Genomic DNA, 21341 nt, shown 5'->3' on the forward strand with positions numbered 1-21341 from the left:
TATTTGTTGCATAACAAACAGCTGTAATTTGAATCCACACACCTTCAGTTCATTTGTTTAGACTGCACTGTCAACCAGTAGCTTGCAACTTAGTATTTTTCAGACATACAAACAGTACTGAAGTGCATACATGCAGATCATATTCAGATCATATTATATGGAGCTACTGAAGTACTCCAGCTCCCAGTATTTATGATCAGCCCTCTGTGAATGAAAGCTGACGCTGCTATGTTTATTTTGTGGAAAGACGGAAGTAAAGCAGAGGGGAGGGGACGAAGGCCATCACAGCTCCTACTACGCCTGTCACGGTAAGATGTTTGTGGAGATTTCCTCTCTGAATTCACTGTGTGGCGAGTTTAATTTTAACTACAGAAGGTACGCTACTTTGTTGGGTAAGGTCTGAACTAGGCCGATAGATTAAGAGCTTAACTATCCCGGCAAAAGCTTCCTTAAGCCTCTACTTAGAAGGTCATGTCTCAGCTTTGCTAGCTGCCACTGACAGGCACACTGCACCGGAGAGCTAGCCGTTAGCACCAGTTTCATTCATCTACCGTAACTACTGCAAACATGCAGGAATGGGCCAATCAGTTATGCGTGAGTAATCGATCGAGTCGTATCGCTAATTGCGCAGCTATTTGTCCTTATTTAGCCAACTTTATAAAATCGCTAACCTCATATTTCAGCAGACTTCATCTGTACACAATCGAGCCTGCTATGCTAACGTCATTGTAGCCTGATGCTAGCCATCTAGCGCAGCATTCCTCAAAGTTAGAAGTATAAGTCGAAGTCAGCTTCTCTCAAGTAGTCATTGTTTGTTTACAAACAATTTAAGGATTAGTTCAGTGTTCTTTGGTGTGGTTGCGTCAAGTTTTATGGCAGGAACGCGTCGTATTCATCGTTGTCGCCTTGCTAGCTACGTCGTCAGCTATGTTGTCGTATCGTATTTGGTTAACCTGTGTCCGGTTAGTAACCTGTCGGATGTTGACAGCTACCTGGAACTCAGTAAATAACTTACCGAGTCATTTAATTAAAAGTTGATTGCAGTAATAACAAATTAGCATCAATAGCTAACAGGCCTCAGCCACAAATTTAGACTTGTTTTTATCATCACCTCCTCGAAGTCAGAGCTGTGCTAACAAGTGTTATTAAAACTGTAAACATCCCGTTTATAGCTGCTTTATTACATTTAGCCTGTTAATGTTGATTAATAACTTTCATGCATTTTTCATTTCAGGACAATCTCAGGATTATAGAGTTGTTAAATGTTGGCTGCATCTGTTTCAGTTACTGAGCCATTACCAGGACCAATAACAATACTTGTACACTGTACATATTTATAGCCAAACCATAAAATATTAAGGACATTATTAATTTAATGCAGTAAATAAGTACAGACCTAAAGAGAAGACGATGTATGTGTGGAAGTGTATTTGTGCAATTTGTAACCCAAAAAGTTAAAGAAAAACTGGTTTTATGTCTGTGGATGCCCTCGTCCTGATTTTTGTTTTCATCAACCGTTCTCTTTTTTCATTAAACACTAATGCTTATTATGAAACAAAAATCATTTATCAGAGATGTGCTTTCTCCAACTGAAATCAGGAAACGGGAACAGGAACTACTCGTGGCTTAAACTTGCTGACGACTTGTAAACTTGGATAGAGAAGAGATTTGTATTGGCACCATATGTGCTGACCAAGAAACAATCAGTGTCTATTTACGTTGTAAAATCCATTGTTTTCTTTTTCATTTGACCTCTTCTGTTTGTTCAGTAGAAAGCAGGAATTCCTTTTATTTCCCTGTGTTCGCACTTCTTGAATTTCCTGTTGTCCAAAGTTTCCAGGCAGTAAAAACATCTCACAGTCATCTTTCTCATCCCCTTGCAGGAGAATCGACAATTTGGATCCAAGATGACGGATTCCAAGTACTTCACCACTACCAAGAAAGGTTTGTTAATCAATGATTTAACATGCTTTGTGTGGTTTGTAACGTGATGCTCCATTACTGTCTTACTTGGTAATGGGCATTAATCTGTTTATTGATTTCTAAATATCGAAGTGCATAGGTTCCTGTTGACATGCATTACATCAGTTCATCAGTGTTCTGCCTATAAAGCCTAAGATGCTTTATTAGTTTAAGATCTAAGAGGAATGTATGTTCAGATAAAGTTTAAGTTCCTTCCTCATCTCCTTGCTTTATTGCCAAGAACAACAGCTCTGGTTATTATAAATGAGACATTGAGAATTAGCTCTCAGAAATATAACAGTCCTCTTGTTGTGTTTGCTTGGTTCCTCTCACACCGAAGTCCTGAATGTTCCCACGTACAGGGCTTAAATCATGTAAACAGAAGCTTATGGCCCACACTGCATAGACTTGTCATTGATTGTTTAGGTTTTCTTGAGACAATTCTTTCAGTATTTTCTTTTTCTCTGGGTCTGCCCGATGTTATTGTGTACACTCAGTTTCTAACATCTTGAAGGGGATTTTGAGTGTTTAACAGCCTACATTTGCTGGGAAACTGTTAAGTGGGTAGATTAAAGTTTAAGCCCAAAATTGTAGTTGCACTGTATGTATTTATTTTAAATTTTGCAGGTAGGCACTGAAGACCTTTAGGTTTTGTAACAGCAGTGCAAATTGAAACACAATGCAATGGCATGCAAACAAACTTTTTGCTTTCCAGTGAGTAAGGTTCCTATAATACCATGACAGTCACAGATAATGAGGACAAATTTAGCAGTTTCAAAGCTATATAGTTATCTTGCTGATGGGGTTTTCCACTATCACAGTGTGTTACACAGAACCTGTCTTTTCTACCTGCTGAAAACTCACTGGACTGACTGACTGACCATTGTGTTTCTGGTCTGTCCATTATATTGGTAGCAACGTTTGCCGGACAGTGACATTCAGTACATTGTGTTGATGTCTGATTACGTTCTCTAAAACCTTTAACCACCGCTCCACTGACAACCAATTTTACTGGTCATTCATCATTTATGTGGGTTTCTGACCCCTCACTGTTCATTGTCTGTCATTGTACCCTCTCGACAATGACTGGGAAACTGCTCTCCTCTACCCTATCATTACATGATGACCCAAATCTCTCTCTTTTTTGTGCATGTAGGAGAGATCTTTGAGCTCAAGGCAGAGCTCAATAGTGATAAGAAGGAGAAGAAAAAGGAGGCTGTAAAGAAGGTTATTGCATCAATGACAGTGGGCAAGGATGTCAGGTGAGCTATTGGAAATGACCATGTGCGTGACCCTTCATTTTGAGGTGGTTGTTATGTCACAGTGTGTTCCTCCTTCAGTGCTCTTTTCCCAGATGTCGTGAACTGCATGCAGACAGACAACCTAGAACTGAAAAAGCTGGTCTACCTCTACCTGATGAACTATGCCAAGAGTCAGCCAGACATGGCTATCATGGCTGTTAACACCTTTGTGAAGGTAAAGCTCTGTCAGTCATAAATATGCAGGTACTATATTGAGAATAATAAAAGTAGTATTTAGAATATCCTTAGACGTTCCGCAGTAGGTCTAATACTTAGAAAAAGAAAGTTTCCTGTTGTTTTGCCTGCATTTAAACTTGAAAGCTCTGCTTTCAGTGTATATATGTTACCCATGCATGCTGGTTTAGGCAACTGTCATCTCAGCTGCAAAAAGTCCCTCGCTCTTGACTATACGTTAAATGGAATCACATTGTCTCTGGTGACCTCTGTGAATCACTCTCTTAGGACTGTGAGGACCCGAACCCTCTCATTCGGGCCCTTGCCGTTCGTACAATGGGCTGCATTCGTGTGGACAAGATCACCGAGTACCTCTGTGAGCCACTGAGAAAGTGTCTGAAGGACGAAGACCCATATGTGAGGAAGACAGCCGCTGTATGTGTAGCAAAGCTTCATGATATCAATGCCCAGTTGGTGGAGGATCAAGGATTTCTGGACACCCTTAAAGATCTCATCTCGGACTCCAACCCCATGGTACGACTTCATCAGCCCAGCCTTCTAAATGATTTTTAAGCCAGCCAGATTTCTTATTCAGGGTAATACAGCTGGCTACAAGCCTTCACGGTGCTTTTCACAGATAAGCCCTTTGCTGGCTCAGCAAATGTTTGATGTGATGCCAGCTTAGTTTGTTCCAAGGGACTTTATTTTGTAGCTTTTGCGCACTGTTTGTAAATGTTATCATTCATCTGTGCTGTTCCTCCTTAGGTTGTAGCCAATGCTGTGGCAGCGTTGTCCGAGATAGCAGAGTCTCATCCTAACAGTAATCTATTGGACCTGAACCCTCAGACAATAAACAAGCTGTTGACAGCTCTTAATGAGTGTACAGAGTGGGGACAGATATTCATTCTGGACTGTCTGGCTAATTACACACCTCGTGATGACCGTGAGTCTCAAAGGTAAGAGATGGTACCACAACATTTTCTCACCCTGCATGTCAGTTGGTATATATTCCCTAAAGACTTAATTTAATTTTCTGCTCCTTCTTTCCCAACATTTGCCAGCATCTGTGAGCGTGTAACCCCACGACTCTCTCATGCCAACTCCGCTGTGGTGCTGTCAGCTGTTAAAGTTTTAATGAAGTTTATGGAGATGCTGCCGAAAGACCTGGACTACTATGGGACTCTGCTGAAGAAGCTCGCCCCTCCACTAGTTACTCTCCTCTCTGCCGAGCCTGAGTTGCAATATGTGGCCCTTAGAAACATAAACCTTATCGTTCAGAGACGGTAAGCCTGTGCAAAGGGTTCTCTCTGTCTCTGGAAAAGTAATTAAACTCCTATATTTTGATTGTAAGACATGCTCAATGTGCCATTACAGCCCAGAGATCCTGAAACATGAAATGAAGGTTTTCTTTGTGAAGTACAATGACCCAATCTATGTCAAACTGGAGAAGCTCGACATCATGATTCGCTTAGCATCTCAAGCCAACATTGCTCAGGTAAGACACCTAGATCTGAAATCCATCATTATCATTAGATGCTCTTAAGAAGCTCTGATCTTCTGAGGGATTCTCACTCTATTTAAGTCAGGCCTGAAAACACATTTTTTTACTGCAGCGTTCTCCTAATTACTTGACTGCACTCTTCTCATTTAATCACCCTGATTTTATTTGATGTTTTTATGATTTTATTCTTTTTATGATTTTAATTTCCGTCCTAATTTAATGTTTTAAAATGTTTTTATTCTGTGATTTAATCTTATGTAAAGCACTCTGAATTGCCTTGTGTATGAATGGTGCTATATAAATAAAGCTTGCCTTGCCTTCTGTTTTGCTGTAGGTGCTGGCAGAGTTGAAGGAGTATGCCACTGAGGTGGATGTGGACTTTGTGCGTAAAGCGGTCAGAGCCATTGGCCGCTGTGCCATAAAAGTGGAGGTGAGTGGAGATGATGTAATACTGTCATCAGATGTTTGCTTGTTCAAACAGTAGTGGCAGCTGTACTTGAGCTCTTTGCATCCAGCATGCAAAAGACACATAAATAAAAACAGAGCTAAAAGCACGGCGAGTAATGGAGTTACAGTCAGGCTGCCACAAAAACCACAAACCTGTAACTGTTCAAAGGGCACAAGTAAGACACAGTTTCAAACACAAGGTGGCTCTCTCAGCATGGCAGCGGTGTGGATTAGTACCTAAAATAAATGATGCTACATTATTACGGTTATTATTTTAGGTGTGTAACATTTGATTATTTTCTCCTGTCCATTTAAAGAAATTAATTTCAAGAAGTTAATGACACATGATTGGTCATGTTTGAAGCCTAAATGCTTTATGTAGTAGTTAAATCATAAATCCTTAATTACTTGCTCACATTTCAACACATGGGAAACATCAGATTTGATGTATACTGTCATTGATTTCTTTTTCTTTTTCTCCTTATTCTTTAGCAATCAGCAGAACGCTGTGTCAGCACCCTGCTAGACCTAATCCAGACCAAGGTCAATTACGTCGTGCAGGAGGCCATTGTAGTCATCAAGGATATCTTCCGCAAGTACCCCAACAAGTAGGTGTCCTTTTAAATATTGTGTGGTCCTTTGGACAGTTTGCTAACATCTTCTAAAGTCTAGCATGAATGGTCACAAATCTCATCACTGTCAGTTTGTTCAAGTAATGTATTGGCCATACACACATAACATTGTTGATTATATTTGCTTTCTGTTATGAAGGGACCAATCAATGCATTTCACATAGTTTCTCTTGAACTTTAAAGACTGAAAGCTGCTTATACAGAAAGACAAAATAGTTTGCAACACAAACACAGAACCTAACACCCTGCCCAGAATACAGCTCATCAAGGGTCAGGCTGATTTAGCTGGAAGCATGACTTCTGCTGCAGATCCAGCAGAGTGGATCCTTGTGTCAGATAGAACCCTCTCCCACACAGCAGTAGACCATCATGCAGGAGTCGTGACTCTCCCAGGGAGTGGCTTAGCAGAGCTTCTAGCTCAGCATGGCTCTAGCCTTGAGCTATATGAGTCCCTGTCCAGTCAAACGTCTGATTTTCCTATTGGTTAGACTTTTTTGCCTTGGAATAATTTGTACCAAAATCATTATGTAAATGGAATAAATTATTGCTAAGTAATATATGCAGTTCAGAAATGCCTGAATCAGAGAAATTAATCAATTGCTGCAGATGACATGGTTGGGCATCTGGTATGCAAATGAGAGTGAAAACCAGATTTATATTTGTCAGACCTCCAAAAAATGGACATCATTGTAATGTTAATGTTGTTCTGTGTCGATGCTGCTTTGTCTATCAAACCTGTGGCTGTTCCTCTGCCAGCTTATACTGCCATTTGTGTTATTTTTTTGTCCTTGGCAAGTGCATGTCAACAATTTGCATTGCATTATACATTTGCATCAGAGTGCATGTAGTGTTGTTTTGTTTGACTGTTTCTAGGTATGAGAGTGTGATTGCCACTCTGTGTGAAAATCTGGACTCCCTGGATGAGCCAGAGGCACGCGCTGCCATGATCTGGATCGTTGGAGAGTATGCTGAGCGCATCGACAATGCAGATGAGCTGCTGGAGAGCTTTTTGGAGGGGTTCCATGATGAAAGCACTCAGGTGTGTTTAGGGGAGAGTTTTGGCAGATTCTTACTTCAAAAAGTCAATATTTAATGTTAGTCACAAAGTAATTGCCTATCAACGCTGGCAGAAAGAAGCACAGTTTGTAGGAAATAATGAAAGCTATTGGTTAGCTGCTGAAAAGCTCTAAAATGGAAGATAATGTGTAAGTGTATAGTGTGTAAGTGTAGAAGTACTAAGGAATACTCCCAGCCTTATTCAACTGCCAAACTGATTTGAGAAGAATTATAAAGCCAAGGGGAGTTGTTTTTATTTACTGTGACTAATAAGCATGTATAATGAGACAACACTACAATAAGTGGATAATATTTTATACCCGACTCAGAGTCATATATTTTACTTTTACATGAAGATATTTTATTAGTAAAAACACAGCCATTTTGCAAGAAATTCCTTTTTGTTTGCAGATTAGACTGTTTGTTTACAATATGTTTATTGTGGTCCAACTGAGCTTTGTTAAAACAGCTATGTTCTTATGACTTTAGGTGCAGTTGCAGCTGCTGACTGCAATCGTCAAGTTGTTCCTTAAAAAGCCCACAGAAACACAGGAGCTGGTGCAGCAGGTGCTAAGCCTAGCTACACAGGTAAAAACTTATGCTCATATATTTTATTTTTCCTGCCTATGACTTAAGAGAGACATCCTGAAATAAACCACATGGTGGTACTATAGAAGATGCCATCTATCTATTAGACTCTTTGTAAAGATGTACAGCAATAACATTAGTAACTTATAACATCATAAGCAGTTACAATTTGTGATATATCTAAAAAACTTTGTACCTCTGTTCCTGCACAAAGCAGTCACAGAAGAAAATTTGGATTATATAAGTATTGTATAATTTGATATTTTATAAATGTATGTCCGGTTTCCTCATACATCATCCAATTTCTGGCACTAACCTGATGCTGTCTTTAGAACAGTTGAATCATATCTGGGTTTAAGAATATGAGGTATTGGGTTGCTCCTTAAATAATAATCTTCACCTCTTTCTGCAGGACTCTGATAACCCCGACCTCAGGGACAGAGGCTACATCTACTGGCGTTTGTTGTCCACAGACCCTGTGGCTGCCAAGGAGGTGGTTCTGGCTGAGAAGCCTCTGATCTCTGAAGAGACGGATCTGATTGAGCCCACACTGCTGGAGGAGCTTATCTGCCACATTGGTACTCTTGCCTCTGTCTACCACAAGCCCCCCAGTGCTTTTGTTGAGGGCAGCCGTGGTGTTCAACACAAGAGACTCCCAGGCAGTGCTGGATCGTGAGTAATGCACTTTTATGTTTCTTTAGGCGTTTGTTTACTTAAGTATAACTAGTTTCATGACTATGCAATTATGCTGCCCTTCAGATCTGCTGAGTAACACTTTCCAGAAGTGTCAAACTGTGCAGCTGTTCTTTGTTCTTTCCTTCGTTCTAAAGCAGCCGCAATCTTACAGCAGGGTTTCCCACACATAGACCAATTCGTGGCTGGCCGCCACATAATTGCTACCCTCCGCCACAAATTGATTCTGTGTTTTTTTTTTTCGCCAATGTGATTTTATAATATAGCTATCTTCTGTTCATTCAACTCCGCGCAACTCTCTCTCTCCCTCCAGTTCTCGTTCACACACATAAGCGCACATGCAGCACACACACCGACAGCAGCTGATCCGGCCGCTCCTTCTCTTCATGTGCAATGCCTGACGCCTATAGACTGTTGAAAGAAAACCCGGAACAGCGGATCTTTACACAGAGAAGACGGTCAACGTTATTGATAATGGAACATCGCACACCCTAATTCAGCACAGACAGAGCTGGTAACGCAGCAAACCATTCGGCGATTTAAAGCGAAACACGGTTACGGTTGAGATAAACTACATTATATGCCCATAGTCACATGAAGAATAATACCACCAAAAGCTGTTTTATTTATTTATTTATTTATTTATTTATATAGTTAGTTGCCTTGTTGTGCCTTTAGTAGTTCCATGTATCTAACACCTCCCCAGGAGGCATCCTAAACAGATGCCTGAGCCACCTCAGCTGGCTCCTCTTGATGTGAAGGAGCAGCGGCTCTACTCCAAGCTCCTCTTGGGTGACCGAGCTCCTCACAATATCTATAATCATATTATTTATGTTATTAATGTATTTATTATATCACATTATTTATTTTAACCTTTATTTTACCTAAAGATGTCATTTTACAACACAAGAACAGGTGGACATATGGGCTGAGGTCAGTCTTCATATAGTGAAATAAAAACCTTCAGCTTCAGTTGTATTTGTAATCCATTCCTTGAATGACACACAATCTAAAGATTAGAACTAAACTAGGCAATGATTCAACTACTACTATGTCCAGGTATCTGTATGAGCAAAGTACCGGTAATAGCTACTACTGGCCTGTAATGTATGGAGTTGAGGTGGGGGAAGCTCCAGGCAGGGTTCTAGTAAAAACGTTTATTTGTCTTATCACTCAGAACTAACTGAGAGAATTAAGATTTAACTAAATCAATTTAAAATGCTTCTTGTAGCTTTAAAACGGTCATTAGAAAAGCATACTGGTGTATATTTAACCTGTATAAACCCTGATGACCGACTCGCCGACCGATGTGACACTGCGCCAAGATGCCACCGCAATTTGCCAACTGGTCTGTGGGAAACACTGTACAGTTCCCTTTGTTTTTGTGGATTAGATTTAAATTATGGCCAGTTAGGGACACAGAAATCCAAATTCTAAATCTTGACTAATTGTTGCTTTTTGTGTTCTTCCTTATTGATTAGTGGAGAGAGTGTTGAGAGCCCGGACGCAGGTTCTGCTGCTGGAGTTTCTGATGCACCCCCTGCCGTCATTCCATCCCAGGGAGACCTCCTGGGGGATCTTCTCAATCTGGACTTGACACCTCCTAGTGCCACCGGACCACCACCAGCGGCCACTTCTGGCATGCAGATGGGTGCTATGGACCTTCTTGGTGGAGGACTGGACAGCCTGGTACGTTTTCTACATGTCACTATTTGTGTAAAGCTGTGATCTTCGAATAGTCTTAATGTTAACTGGAGTGTTTGATGGTGATGTATCTTTGTATCTTTTTTTTCTACCTTTTGCTTTGATTTTTTTTCTTTTGACTCTGTATGTTTTCCTTTCTTTGTTCAATGCTGCACTCGCAGATGGGGGATGAGTCTGAGCCGGTAACTACATGGAGGGAGAGGGTGGAATATTTCTAAGCTATATTGGACCATTATAGATGAGACAAATCCAGCTGTTTTGCTGTAGTTTTCACTGCACCAGTCTGACATTTTCTTTCATCGTGTATCATCTTTTATTGTCGTTGATATGTGTAGTAAGCGTGTTGCTAATCATTGAGTCCATCACTTATCTCTGGGCTCTGCGATGTGTTTCGTCTTTCAATCAGCCGCCCATCCCCCTGCGGACGGACACTCCTCAGTCACCTCAGCTCCCTCATCAGTCCCCATCGCCCCCAGATTACAGCCCCACTGAGGTTGGTCCAGGGGACCACGCTGGACCAGCAAAGGCCAGCACCAGCCTAGAACCCCCCCCTCCTGTCCCCTGTTGTATCACTGTGTCCTCTGAATAGTTGAGCAGTGAGCTGTGCCTGTTTGCACTGTGTATTATACTGTGTCCCACCTTGTGTAGGTGCGATTCCAGTAAACCAAACCTGGTTTTTGCACAGTAGTTAAGCTTTCAATGGAGTCTCACTCACAGTTGTTCTCTGTATCCCCAACCTTTTCACCCCCACAGTAGATATTGCATTTAGGTAAAACCTTTTAGATTTCAGTAGATACTCAGCTGTCACATACACAAACAGAGTACACCTGAACTACTTCTTGCTAGTACTTGTTAAACGTGTAAACCCCATAGCACTCTACCATCCATCCTCCTCAAACCTCCCACAGTACTACATGAGTTTGCCGCAAATGTAATTGCTTTTTCTTATTCTTCTTTCCTGTACTCAGCTTGGAGGAGACCTTGGAGGGAGTCCTGCTGTAAGTCAATTTGTTTTGATTGGGCTGTGATTGCTCTGTACAGGGTGACATTAAATGTCTTAGGGTGATGTGTTGATTTTTGACTCACAGATGGGGGCTGGTTTTGGTGCACCTCCAGCTGCGATGCCAGCCTCTTTCAATGCCCCTGTTAGCAGTGGCGGTCTGGATGACCTATTTGATCTTGGAGGCGGTGTTGGTATGCCTATGGGAGCCTACAGCCCTCCAAAAGCAGTGAGTGCTAATAATGTGGAACAAAGTCTTAAAACTATCTAAGACTAGTTTTAGAATTTGTTGTAAAATGACTTATCTCTGTTCAGATTTGGCTTCCAGCTATGAAGGCTAAAGGTCTGGAGATATTAGGCACGTTTGCTCGTCGTGCTGGAGTCATCCAAATGGAGATGACCCTCACTAATAAAGCTATGAGTGTCATGACTGATTTTGCCATCCAGTTCAACAAAAACAGGTAAGACCACCTACTAAACTGCCTCTTTCTTTGGTATATTGAAACATTTTTGTTCACCCTAGTCTCCCTTTTCCCTTTTTTCCCCCTCCTTAGCTTCGGTCTCACTCCAGCGGGCCCTCTCCAGGTTTTAACACCTCTTAGCCCAAACCAGAGTATTGAAGTGGCCCTTCCTCTCAACACTGTGGGTCCTGTCATGAAGATGGATCCTCTCAATAACCTGCAGGTAAAACATTCACAGTATTTATTGCTACTTAAATGTTATAGGACTTTGCTGCTGCTACTATACCTCCATGAATCCTGACTCTAGATTCAACTTCTTCACCTCACACTTCTGACAGTGACACAACCTTTCAGCATGATGACTGTCAGAGATGCTTTGGAGTTTTACAAAGGATTTGTATGGATTCTCACATACATTGTACTCAAGGCAGGACTGTGACATGTCTATTGTGCCTCATCTTTCTGTATGAAGGTACAGGGATAGAATAGCAGGGCATCATTGTTTGTATAGTGAAAGCATCAACTTGTTTCTTGTGGGAAAGGGCAAGATGTCATAGTAAATGTGGCAACACCGACACTTACAGAATATAGCAAAGATTTTAATAACAAGTTGAGAGTACTACTTGCTTTAAGTTGTTCTAAGTTTCCAGTACATCTTAGCTTGTATATACTGCATACCATGGGCCTGACTGTGTCCATTGGGTCATTCTAAAAATATAATGTTCTATCTTCTATAATCTTATATTAGTCATGCATCCTTACTGTCCTTTAGCTAAATGATTGAATTCCCAAACTGTGGATTGAAACATAAAACAACCCATCACAGGCCTTTGTGAAGGGTTGACAGTGCGGCAGCAAAGGCTGGCTTGCTTTTGATCAGGGTGGTTCTTTTAACTTAGCAGAATGGTGGAAAGGTGCTCTGTGCAGCTGGAGAGAGAAGATAAGAGTGTCAAGGGGGGTGATGGCGGTGTGGATGGCCATTAGTGGTCTCACAGCACATGGCTCTTTTGTTTCTGCTGGCCTCAGCAGCCCTGCTAACCTTTCTACTCTGCTGCTTCAAGGCCCTGCTTTGATGGGTTCTATTGTCAGTTTTGACACATTCCCAGATATTTTGAAAGCTATTTTAGCTGTGGTAGATAAATGTCCCGGAATATTTCTGAGTGCCCTTTTTAACAGTTTTTGCTGCTGCAGTGGCTGAAAGTCCTCATCACAAATGAGCACTAAGGAAATACTTCAGGAACTTCTAATGAGTGTAGGCCATTAAAACCTACAGGAACCAAAGACAAAGGATTCATAGTCGGATAAAGTTGTAGCTACATTAGTCGGTCACCACTCTCGTATTAATTGGCTCCAGTAGTGAGATTTGCTAGGACATTTGCAGTTTATTCTTAAGCTTTATTGTTAAATCCAAGCACTGTAAATTAAAACATAAAACAAGCCTCTTTGACGGACTGGAAGTAGAGCGGGAAAATGAAATGTGCACACTACAAAATCTGTCCGTCATTTTGGCAACAGTAAACAAGGTTATTGCAGATTTTTCTATACAGGTAGTGAAAAGCTGGAAGTGGAGTAAAATACCAGACTATTCAATGCAAATAATCCCAACCAAAGTTAGAGCCACTTTCTCAGCTTTCAGAAAAGTGGAGAGTACAGAATATGACTCTGCATGAGAGACTTGACAGAGGTGTGATCTAGTGGTTTTGTAGATTAATTTCATGTAGGCACATAAGACCAGTAATAGCATGTCAACAATTCTATCAGACAGTTGTATTACTTTGTTTGATTTATTGTCAGACCTCCTCTTCTAGGACAACTAACCCGTGGTTACAGCTCCAGTTTCTAAGCATTTAGACTGAAGCATTGTGTCCTGTTTTGCACCAAGAATAAGACGCCCTAATGAATTATTCACAAATCATTCTTCTGCCATCCTCTGGCTGAACTCACTGTCCTTCTCTCAGCAATTCTTTGTTGAGAACCCTGATCAGTATTACTGCCTGCAGCTGCTCCTTTTATACCATACTCTGTGTTAGTAGCTATTTTTTCATCACTTTACTGTGTTATTTATGCTATTTTTAACCGCTGTCTATTATTGTCTTCTTGTTTTCATCTCTATTTTTATCTTATATGAAGCATATTCAAAATGCTGTTTTAAATGGAGCTCTCTGGATTTCAATTTGCACCTTTCATTAGACCGTGTCTCCAGCACCCACTTGTTTTAGACCTTAGTTCCCCACTTGATATGCAAATACACGTGTTTCATTTAGGAAGCCACTATATGCCTAAAAAGTAAATACTGCACATATCCTGCTGTAAGACAATGAAACAAAAGGAAAAGAGTGTTTGACAACTGTGAGGGAGGAGCTTAGACAGCCATGTGGTTTACCCATAGCCAATAGACTGTGGCGCTGTGCACCCAACACAATGTACTGTTTTATCCATGTTGTGAATAATTTATAATTACTGTAACTAATACTGTTACTGCTGCTGAATCATGTGATCAGATGTGCACAACTCTGTTGTTTTGGAGACACAACATATAGTGTATACTTCCTGCTACCAAAGCGACTGGTCATTAAACTATGCTCGTGTGACTGTTTCAACTGAAAACTTTTTTCACAAAAAATTGATCACACTTTAAATTCTGATGCGAAAACTGATGCGAGAGTATGAAAGAGTGAGACTCAAGCACTTCGGTCTCACATAGAAGCAGCAATGTTTGAAGGCCACTTGAATTGTAATTACTCATGTATTGCTTCTTGTTTCTCCCGTTTGTCCTCTTCTACCCCCTTCCTTGGGTGTAATTACTCTCACAGGTGGCTGTTAAGAACAACATTGACGTATTCTACTTCAGCTGCCAATATCCCATCAGCATGTTGTTTGTAGAGGACGGGAAGATGGGTGAGTGTTTCTTGAAAGCATTGAAGCACCTGCTGACGTCAGAAACTCATAAAGTACGTCATCCTTTCAGTAAGGGGTTATTATTGCGACTGCTCTGAGCATGTGAAGTATTGTGTGACGTACTTCTACTTGATGCTGCTGGTGCACAGTTACACATTGATTGTACCTCAGTGCCTTGACGGACCCCTTCTCCTATTTTGTGCTGCTGTTTGATTTATTCTGTAAAAACATGTTGGCATCTCTCCCTGTGGAGCCATCTGATGGGGCTAACAGCAGGACTGCTGCCAGGGGCTGTGAGCTAATGCTCCAGAGCCTAAGCCACAGCAGGAAACCTTGTGGCTAAAGTGGAACTGAACTACTCATACTCTTACTTTGATTTTTTTTTTCCTCTGTGTACATTTACTACAAAACCTACTGTTATTTTCAGGTGTGTAAAATTCAGCATGTGCTCTGTCTTTGGACTCATCCATTGATTACATCTCTTGCAGAGCGACAAGTATTCCTCGCCACATGGAAAGACATTCCTAATGACAACGAGACTCAGTTTCAGATAAAAGACTGCCATCTCAGCTCAGGTAAGAAGGATGAACAGAACAGAGCTTCCGCTAGCTGAAGAAAGCACCACTCTGTTGCCATTTCTTTCAGCTCTTTTATATGTGGAAATAGCCAGACAGAATAGTGGTGATCTCAGAACCCAATCCCCTCTCTAATTGCATTTGATGAGAAATCATCAGCTGCACTCACTATTTACATGTAATAATTTATTTTTAAGTGTGACAGCAGCTGAACAGGAGAGGAATTCTTAATGACAGCTTAATGGAGATTTTCCCCCACAGATTAAATTTCTTCTCCATGAACAAAAAGAGAGGATTTCACATCCTGCTGGGCCACAACAGCAAGACAGTGGCTGAGGAGAAAAGTTAATTTGGAATTAGCGACTGTATCTTTGTTGCACAGACAGCCAAGGGGAAATTTCAGGGGATGATAAGGGTAAAAGAAAAGCTTTATGGTCTGGTACATTTAATGACAGATTTGAGCAGATAACCATGGAGCATGGATAGAAGTCAGTGAGTGACTCTTCATATTAAATTATATCTGAACTACTCCTATGGTCTCTCAACAGATGCAGCCTCCAACAAACTGCAGGGTAGCAGCATCTTCACCATCGCAAAGCGCACAGTAGATGGTCAGGACATGCTGTATCAGTCCATAAAACTCACCAACGGTATCTGGGTGCTGGCTGAGCTGAGGGTGCAGGCAGGAAACCCAAATTACACAGTGAGTATTCCTACTATAGAAATAATTTAAATAAAGAGATTTTAACAGGGCAGATATGCATCTGTAACCACTTTATTACTTACACCTTAGTAATACAAGATTCTGCCTACCTTTTTCTTAAGAACTGCCTTCTTTCTTTGGATTTAGTCATGACAGGATGGAAGATTTATAAGCCTCATCTTCACAAGATCTTTGTTGGTTCCCATGTTCTTCTTGTGCACTAATCTGAGTAGACTGTCAGAGCTTTCAGTTGTCTCAGTGCTGCATCCATGTGTCAATGATCTGGTATGCACTATAAAAATAAGAACCAATAATACTGTTACACCTTTGAATAATACTCAGTTGGTACCAATGTTCCTCTTTTGGCCATTTTTTATGCCCAGTTTGTCCGATTCTTTTGCTCTGTGAACTGCAGGGATAGTTCTGAAAGGTCCTACTAACTAAAAAGGAATTAGGGGGCTTCCCCATCTGGATTTTCTGCATTGGTGAACAGTGTTCAACTTCGAGATTGTGTATTTGTAAGTCTCTGTCATCACTGCACATCATCAACAGATAGAGAATGACATCCCAGTATTTGATTTGAACAAGCACAGGCGTGACAGAGAATGATGTTCAGTAATGAGTGCTGTATCTGCTGCAGAGGGGAGGTTGATTGTGCAGAGACTGAAGTACATTCCTAGTATTGTTGATTTTTGGGTGTGGGTGTGTTTGTGTTACTCGTGTCCACATGTGTTTTTAGCATCCTTTCATTGTGCTGTTGCTCATATCTGCTTTGTCAGCGTGTCCCAATGTCTTGATGAATTGTGTTTAGCTTAGAAATTCTGCATGACTCGTCCTGAACGACGACCTTGGCGTGACTCTCCTCCTCACTGCTCGTCACTCAGTCTGCTTGCAGTTCATGTTTTATTTATAAGGGGGTATTAACTGTCTTTTTGTTTTCTTCTGTCTAGACCAGTCAATTTGTCTTTCACACAGCTCTGGTTCATAAAATCCTCAGAGCTTTAAATTAGTTCACACCTTCCATAGTTCAGTCATCACATAGCCTGACCTGTATTTACAGGTACCTTTTTTATTTCCCCTTGCACCCATTTATCCAACAGCATTAATTAAGGAGGTTTTTCTTGTCCACCTGCACTTCTGAAGTGCTAGTCTCAGTGTGGCTGGAGGGGCTCCAGTTCTTTTTTTAATAAGAGAAGAAAAAAAAACTCCACCTTCAAGTTAACTGTCCTGTATGTGTCCCTTTGAGCTGCTCTGCAGCAAGGTCCCTGCGCTCTCTTGGCACAGATCATTAAAGCCAAGCTGCCAACGCCTTTTGTCAGCAGCTATTTTTAGACCTGTAGATGTAAAGCCCTGCCACTGTGTGTTTTCTGGGTTTTATTGCTCTTCTGAAGACATGAAAACAATGACAATCCACGCGAAGAGGAGAGATGTATGATGTGTTGGACGTTTGCTGCTGCTCAGCCATGCTGTTTCAAGGCTTGAATGTAGCTTGGCCTATTTTTGGATATCTGAAAACTTGATTGGCTTCAGCTCTCCCTTGATGTCTCACTTCTTATATTAGAGTATTATAGCTGTGCCCCAATTTCACAAACCATGCTGCTTCTAACAGGATTTGAATCTCTCCTTCATTAACAATGAAAGTGACCAAACTAATTATACTAAAAGATATTCTTGAATTCGATTTGGACTACGAGGTTATTAGGACACAGAAAACAAACTTTTTTCCCTTTGCTGCTTTTTGCAGCCAACTTATAAGAATGGTGAAACCGTAAACTTGCAGACTGGACTCTTAAAAATGTCCTGATACTGTAAAGCTCCTGAGATTGAGGGGATTGGCAGATTCAGTATAGTAGTAATGGAAATGCTGCTCATCTTCTTGATGTGAGGCATGGTGTTCTCATCTGCTGTCTCACGTCCCCATGGTAACAGTGTGACCAGCGATGTTGGCTGTTCTCTACAGAAATCTTGACGTCTCTTGCTGGTAATTCAGGGGTTTTTTTTGTTAGACACCATGATGCTCGTCCAGTCTCATAAGCAACTTTTTGCATTGAAGTTTTTATGTCATGCCATGAATAGGTTTCTTTTTCCACAATGTGATGAATCTGTTTTTTTTTCCAGTTTCAGACACATCTATGTGGTTATATCATCTATTGTTGGTTATTTAGTCCAAATTTATTTTGTTTTTGCTCTTTCAAAATAACTACATGGAATATGCTTTGTGCAGTTTAGTTAGGACTGTCCTCTTGGCCATCTTTGAATGTGTCAGTGGCTTCCTGTACATTACTCCCATGTTGAATAGTACATGTTTGATCTCTGAAATGATCACTTCTCTGTGATTTTTCTGGGATTCATTATTATGCAAGTGTGCAGTCTGCTGCTGCTGGTCTTTTTGTGTCCCTTCTGTTCTCAATCACAGTCCTCCATTTGTTTTTTTTGTTTGTTTTTTTACTTTTGGACAATACATCCAACTTTGCTTTGATCATAGTGCATGCATAAAGTCAAGAACTCCATTCAAGTGCCACAAAATGATTCCTGTTATTATTGATCATAATGAGTCTGCAGAGTATGATGCCTCGATTGTTTATCTTCTTTTTGTGTTTGTGTAGAGCTAGGTTGCTGCAGCAGTGTAGCAGTTACACGATGTTCTTTTAGACTCACTCCTTCAGTGTCTTCAGGCTGGCTAATTTTATATTATTATTATTATCATCAGCAGAGTCTTGTGACGATTAAACAAAACTGTATTGGTATAAAGAAATGAATCTCTTAATTCCATCAATGATACATTCGCTGAGCTTTCTTTTCTTCCCCCTCTTGTTTTTTTCCATGCCTGATATAATGCTAATATTTTACCAGCAAGCCCTCAGCGGAAACACGAGTGCTGCAGTTCTGTCTCTTTTAAAAGCAGTTTCTCTACAGCTTCTGCATTTCCTCACACCATGCCCCATGCTGATCGTAGCAAAGCTATCTAAATGTTGCCAGCAGCAGCAGCAGCAGCAGCAGCAGCGGCATGCATTAGTAAAGGGCCTTGAGTGTACCAATGCAGAGCTGAAGGAGCTGTACAATATCACAGTTTTATCCACCATACTCAACACAGTCCATCACCTTTATTTTGATGAATATTTACTGAGTCATGGTGCAACTTGGTGTGAAATTCCAGTAAGTCAATCATTACATTTCTGGCTAATTCATAATCACTGTAATTATGATAATGGACTCAAAGTGGAGAAAATGCTGTGGTGTCATTGACATTTGAAAAGAACAACTGAAAATGGTCAAAGAAAAGGATAGTGGAGGGTCATTTAAGATTATCCAGAGGAAAGCGTGGAGAAAATCATTTAGTAAAAGACGCCAAACACAATATGGGCGATAGAGGTCACCCTGTTCTGGCTGAATCTTAAGGACACAGAGATTTTTTTGTTTTTTTTTTATCTTTGCATTGGTAAACTGGCATTGTGACCCTCAAACTATTGCAGCTCCACTCCAGTGTAACAAATGTGATTTGAAGCAATGACAGTGATTAAAGCTGAAAGAACAGCTCAGCGATGGAGTCAGGGTGAGAAATATGCGGGTGATGTCTTCACTTCTCCACATTGTACAGACATTATGTGGGTTATTAAGGAGATAGCACAGCTGGTTTTCACTGTGCAGCCATTAGTGAAGCATTTTTAAATGTTCAGCTTTGTTTGTGTTGAATTTTTTATGCTGCAACATCATGAGGTTTGTGTCCTGCCTTGTTGTTTCCTTTAAATGGATATGAGGAAATAACATCTGCAGTGTGATTGCAGCACAATGGGAGAAAAACTCCATCGTATCCTACACCTCCTCCCAGCTTAGACTGACATCAAAGAGGCGAGCGAGTGCCTGTTCTCCCCAGTGTGTTTGTGTATATATATATTTCTGTCTGAAGGTCTGTGTGTTTGATAAGACTGAATTAAGGAGATTTTAATGCAAAGCTTGTTTTTCTTCACAATCTAATGCATTTATTTCTTGAAAAGGGGGATGTTTGAACAAACAACAATGTAACGAAATATTAGAAATGCTCATGTGTGAAGTTGCCTAAAGATTCAGTTAAATATTGCAACATGTCATTGTCAGGAGCTTATGATTTTAAGGCGATTCCTATCTCTCTTCTTATCCATTTTACCCTTATTTGAACTAAAAATAAATGACTTAATCATATTAAACACTTCACATCTCTCCTCTCCCTCAGGTCTCCTTGAAGTGCAGAGCTCCAGAGGTTTCCCAGTGTGTGTTCCAGAGCTACGAGGCTGTGCTGAAGAACTGAACCAACATCCCGCAACTCCGCCTGGCCGCTGCCCCATGCAGACTCCCAGCACATCTTCTTGCTCTTTGTCACCCGACCTGTGAACCATACTACAACCCTCATGCAGTGCAGCAGCACCCTTCCTGCTGCATTTGGCCCGGAGCCTGCAGTCTGTCTGTCATCCAGCTGTTTTATTAGGATGCTTAATTTTTGTTGAATTTTCTTCTCCCTAACTCTGCAGATATTTCTGGTTCACTGTCTTGGCTGGCCTTCACTCCGCATGTGCCAGTTCCAGGACATTAGCTTAAGTTAAATTACCTGCCTGATCCATCCTGTTACCACCTTTTATTCTTGGGGGACAGACGGCCGTGTGACTTTTACTCTTGTGTCTGTTTCTGTGCATGTGGCTCTTTAATCATTTTCCAGCCCTCTTTGCAAATTGGAGTCTATTTTTAGCATTTGCAATCAGCAGGTGAATCATTGCTGTCGGCATATTTATTTGGAGGTTATTTCAATTAAGACGGAGCAGAATCAGGCTTTATTTTGCCTTACTGAAGTGGGTGGTGGCTGTGTCAGCCTGTAAAAGACACATAAATACTTTAAAACTACACTATTGTCATTTTATAGAGATTTCTTTAGCATCTGTGGTCAGCAGTGGGATCAGATTCTCTACCGAGTGTCTGATGTGTGTATGGGAGCTGTGTGGGAGGATGTGTTTCTTTTACTTTTACATCTTGACAATTTATAGACTAGCAGCAGTTGACTGCTCTGTTACCTAGTCATTCCATGGTTTAATTTGTGTTTGTAGTCTTGATACTGCACATGTGGTGAACTGGCAGAGGGGCCTCAGGTGGTGAGGATTTTACAGCTGGTGAACCCCCCCCCCCGTGTTAGCGACAGCCGCTCAGGCTCTCTGCCACTTCGTTCTCATTGCAGTTCTCTTTGAGTTCCATGGCCATCTGAGATGAAGGCTCACGTGAAATAAGCTGATGCCATAGTTTGTAACACCCCTGGGTAATAGGTGTATGTGTAGGTAGCATGCTGAACAACATCCACTGTCCTCGTTCTACCTGGAGATTATTTGGATTCAGTTTTCGAGTCATTACACGGAAGCCCTTTTTATCGGCTCTGCAGGATGAATGTACCCACAATAACACCTTGTCCAGATCACAACAGAGGAGGCTGTGTATTCCTAAGTGTGTGTCTTTGTGTGTGGTGGCAGTTGATTCATATGAAATGCTGTACAAAAAAAGAGAAAAAAATCAAATGTTTAATCAGATGTTTTTGATTGATATAAGTTTCTTCATTGTGTGTACATCATTTAAAAAGGAACTATTAAAAGTCTTGATAAATTCATATATTGATTTTGTTTTGATTATTTC

The 21341-nt window shown here is 40.9% G+C and overlaps 1 protein-coding gene across 6 annotated transcripts; it reads left to right on the forward strand.

Moving 5' to 3' along the window:
- The first annotated feature begins 246 nt into the window (after positions 1–246).
- Positions 247–21315, forward strand: ap1b1 (adaptor related protein complex 1 subunit beta 1). 6 transcript variants are annotated; one of them, XM_028414087.1, is made up of 24 exons: positions 534–594; positions 1884–1944; positions 3119–3224; positions 3303–3438; positions 3726–3971; positions 4203–4393; positions 4499–4720; positions 4812–4932; positions 5273–5368; positions 5878–5993; positions 6891–7056; positions 7563–7661; positions 8074–8333; positions 9836–10043; positions 10220–10240; positions 10465–10551; positions 11027–11056; positions 11147–11287; positions 11374–11519; positions 11613–11742; positions 14333–14417; positions 14906–14992; positions 15541–15695; positions 19906–21315. In XM_028414087.1, the coding sequence occupies exons 1-24, from the start codon at positions 568–570 to the stop codon at positions 19978–19980; spliced, it is 3012 nt and encodes a 1003-aa protein (XP_028269888.1). In that variant the 5' UTR covers positions 534–567; the 3' UTR covers positions 19981–21315. The 6 variants fall into 6 exon arrangements, with proteins under 6 accessions (XP_028269885.1, XP_028269886.1, XP_028269887.1 ...); XM_028414084.1 differs by lacking the exons at positions 534–594; positions 10465–10551 and adding an exon at positions 247–308; XM_028414085.1 differs by lacking the exons at positions 534–594; positions 10465–10551 and adding an exon at positions 324–375.
- The last annotated feature ends 26 nt before the right edge of the window (positions 21316–21341 follow it).

This window comes from Parambassis ranga, chromosome 9 (genome assembly GCF_900634625.1).
Source record: "Parambassis ranga chromosome 9, fParRan2.1, whole genome shotgun sequence".
Taxonomy (NCBI): Eukaryota; Metazoa; Chordata; class Actinopteri; family Ambassidae; genus Parambassis; species Parambassis ranga.

Excerpts from the sequence above, each read along its gene's own strand:
- ap1b1 (XM_028414087.1), top strand. The coding sequence starts at position 568 with ATGCAGGAATGGGCCAATCAGTTATGC. Across the intron at positions 3,972-4,202 it reads TCTCGGACTCCAACCCCATG|GTTGTAGCCAATGCTGTGGC; the intron begins GTACGACTTCAT and ends GTTCCTCCTTAG. Across the intron at positions 4,721-4,811 it reads AACCTTATCGTTCAGAGACG|CCCAGAGATCCTGAAACATG; the intron begins GTAAGCCTGTGC and ends GTGCCATTACAG.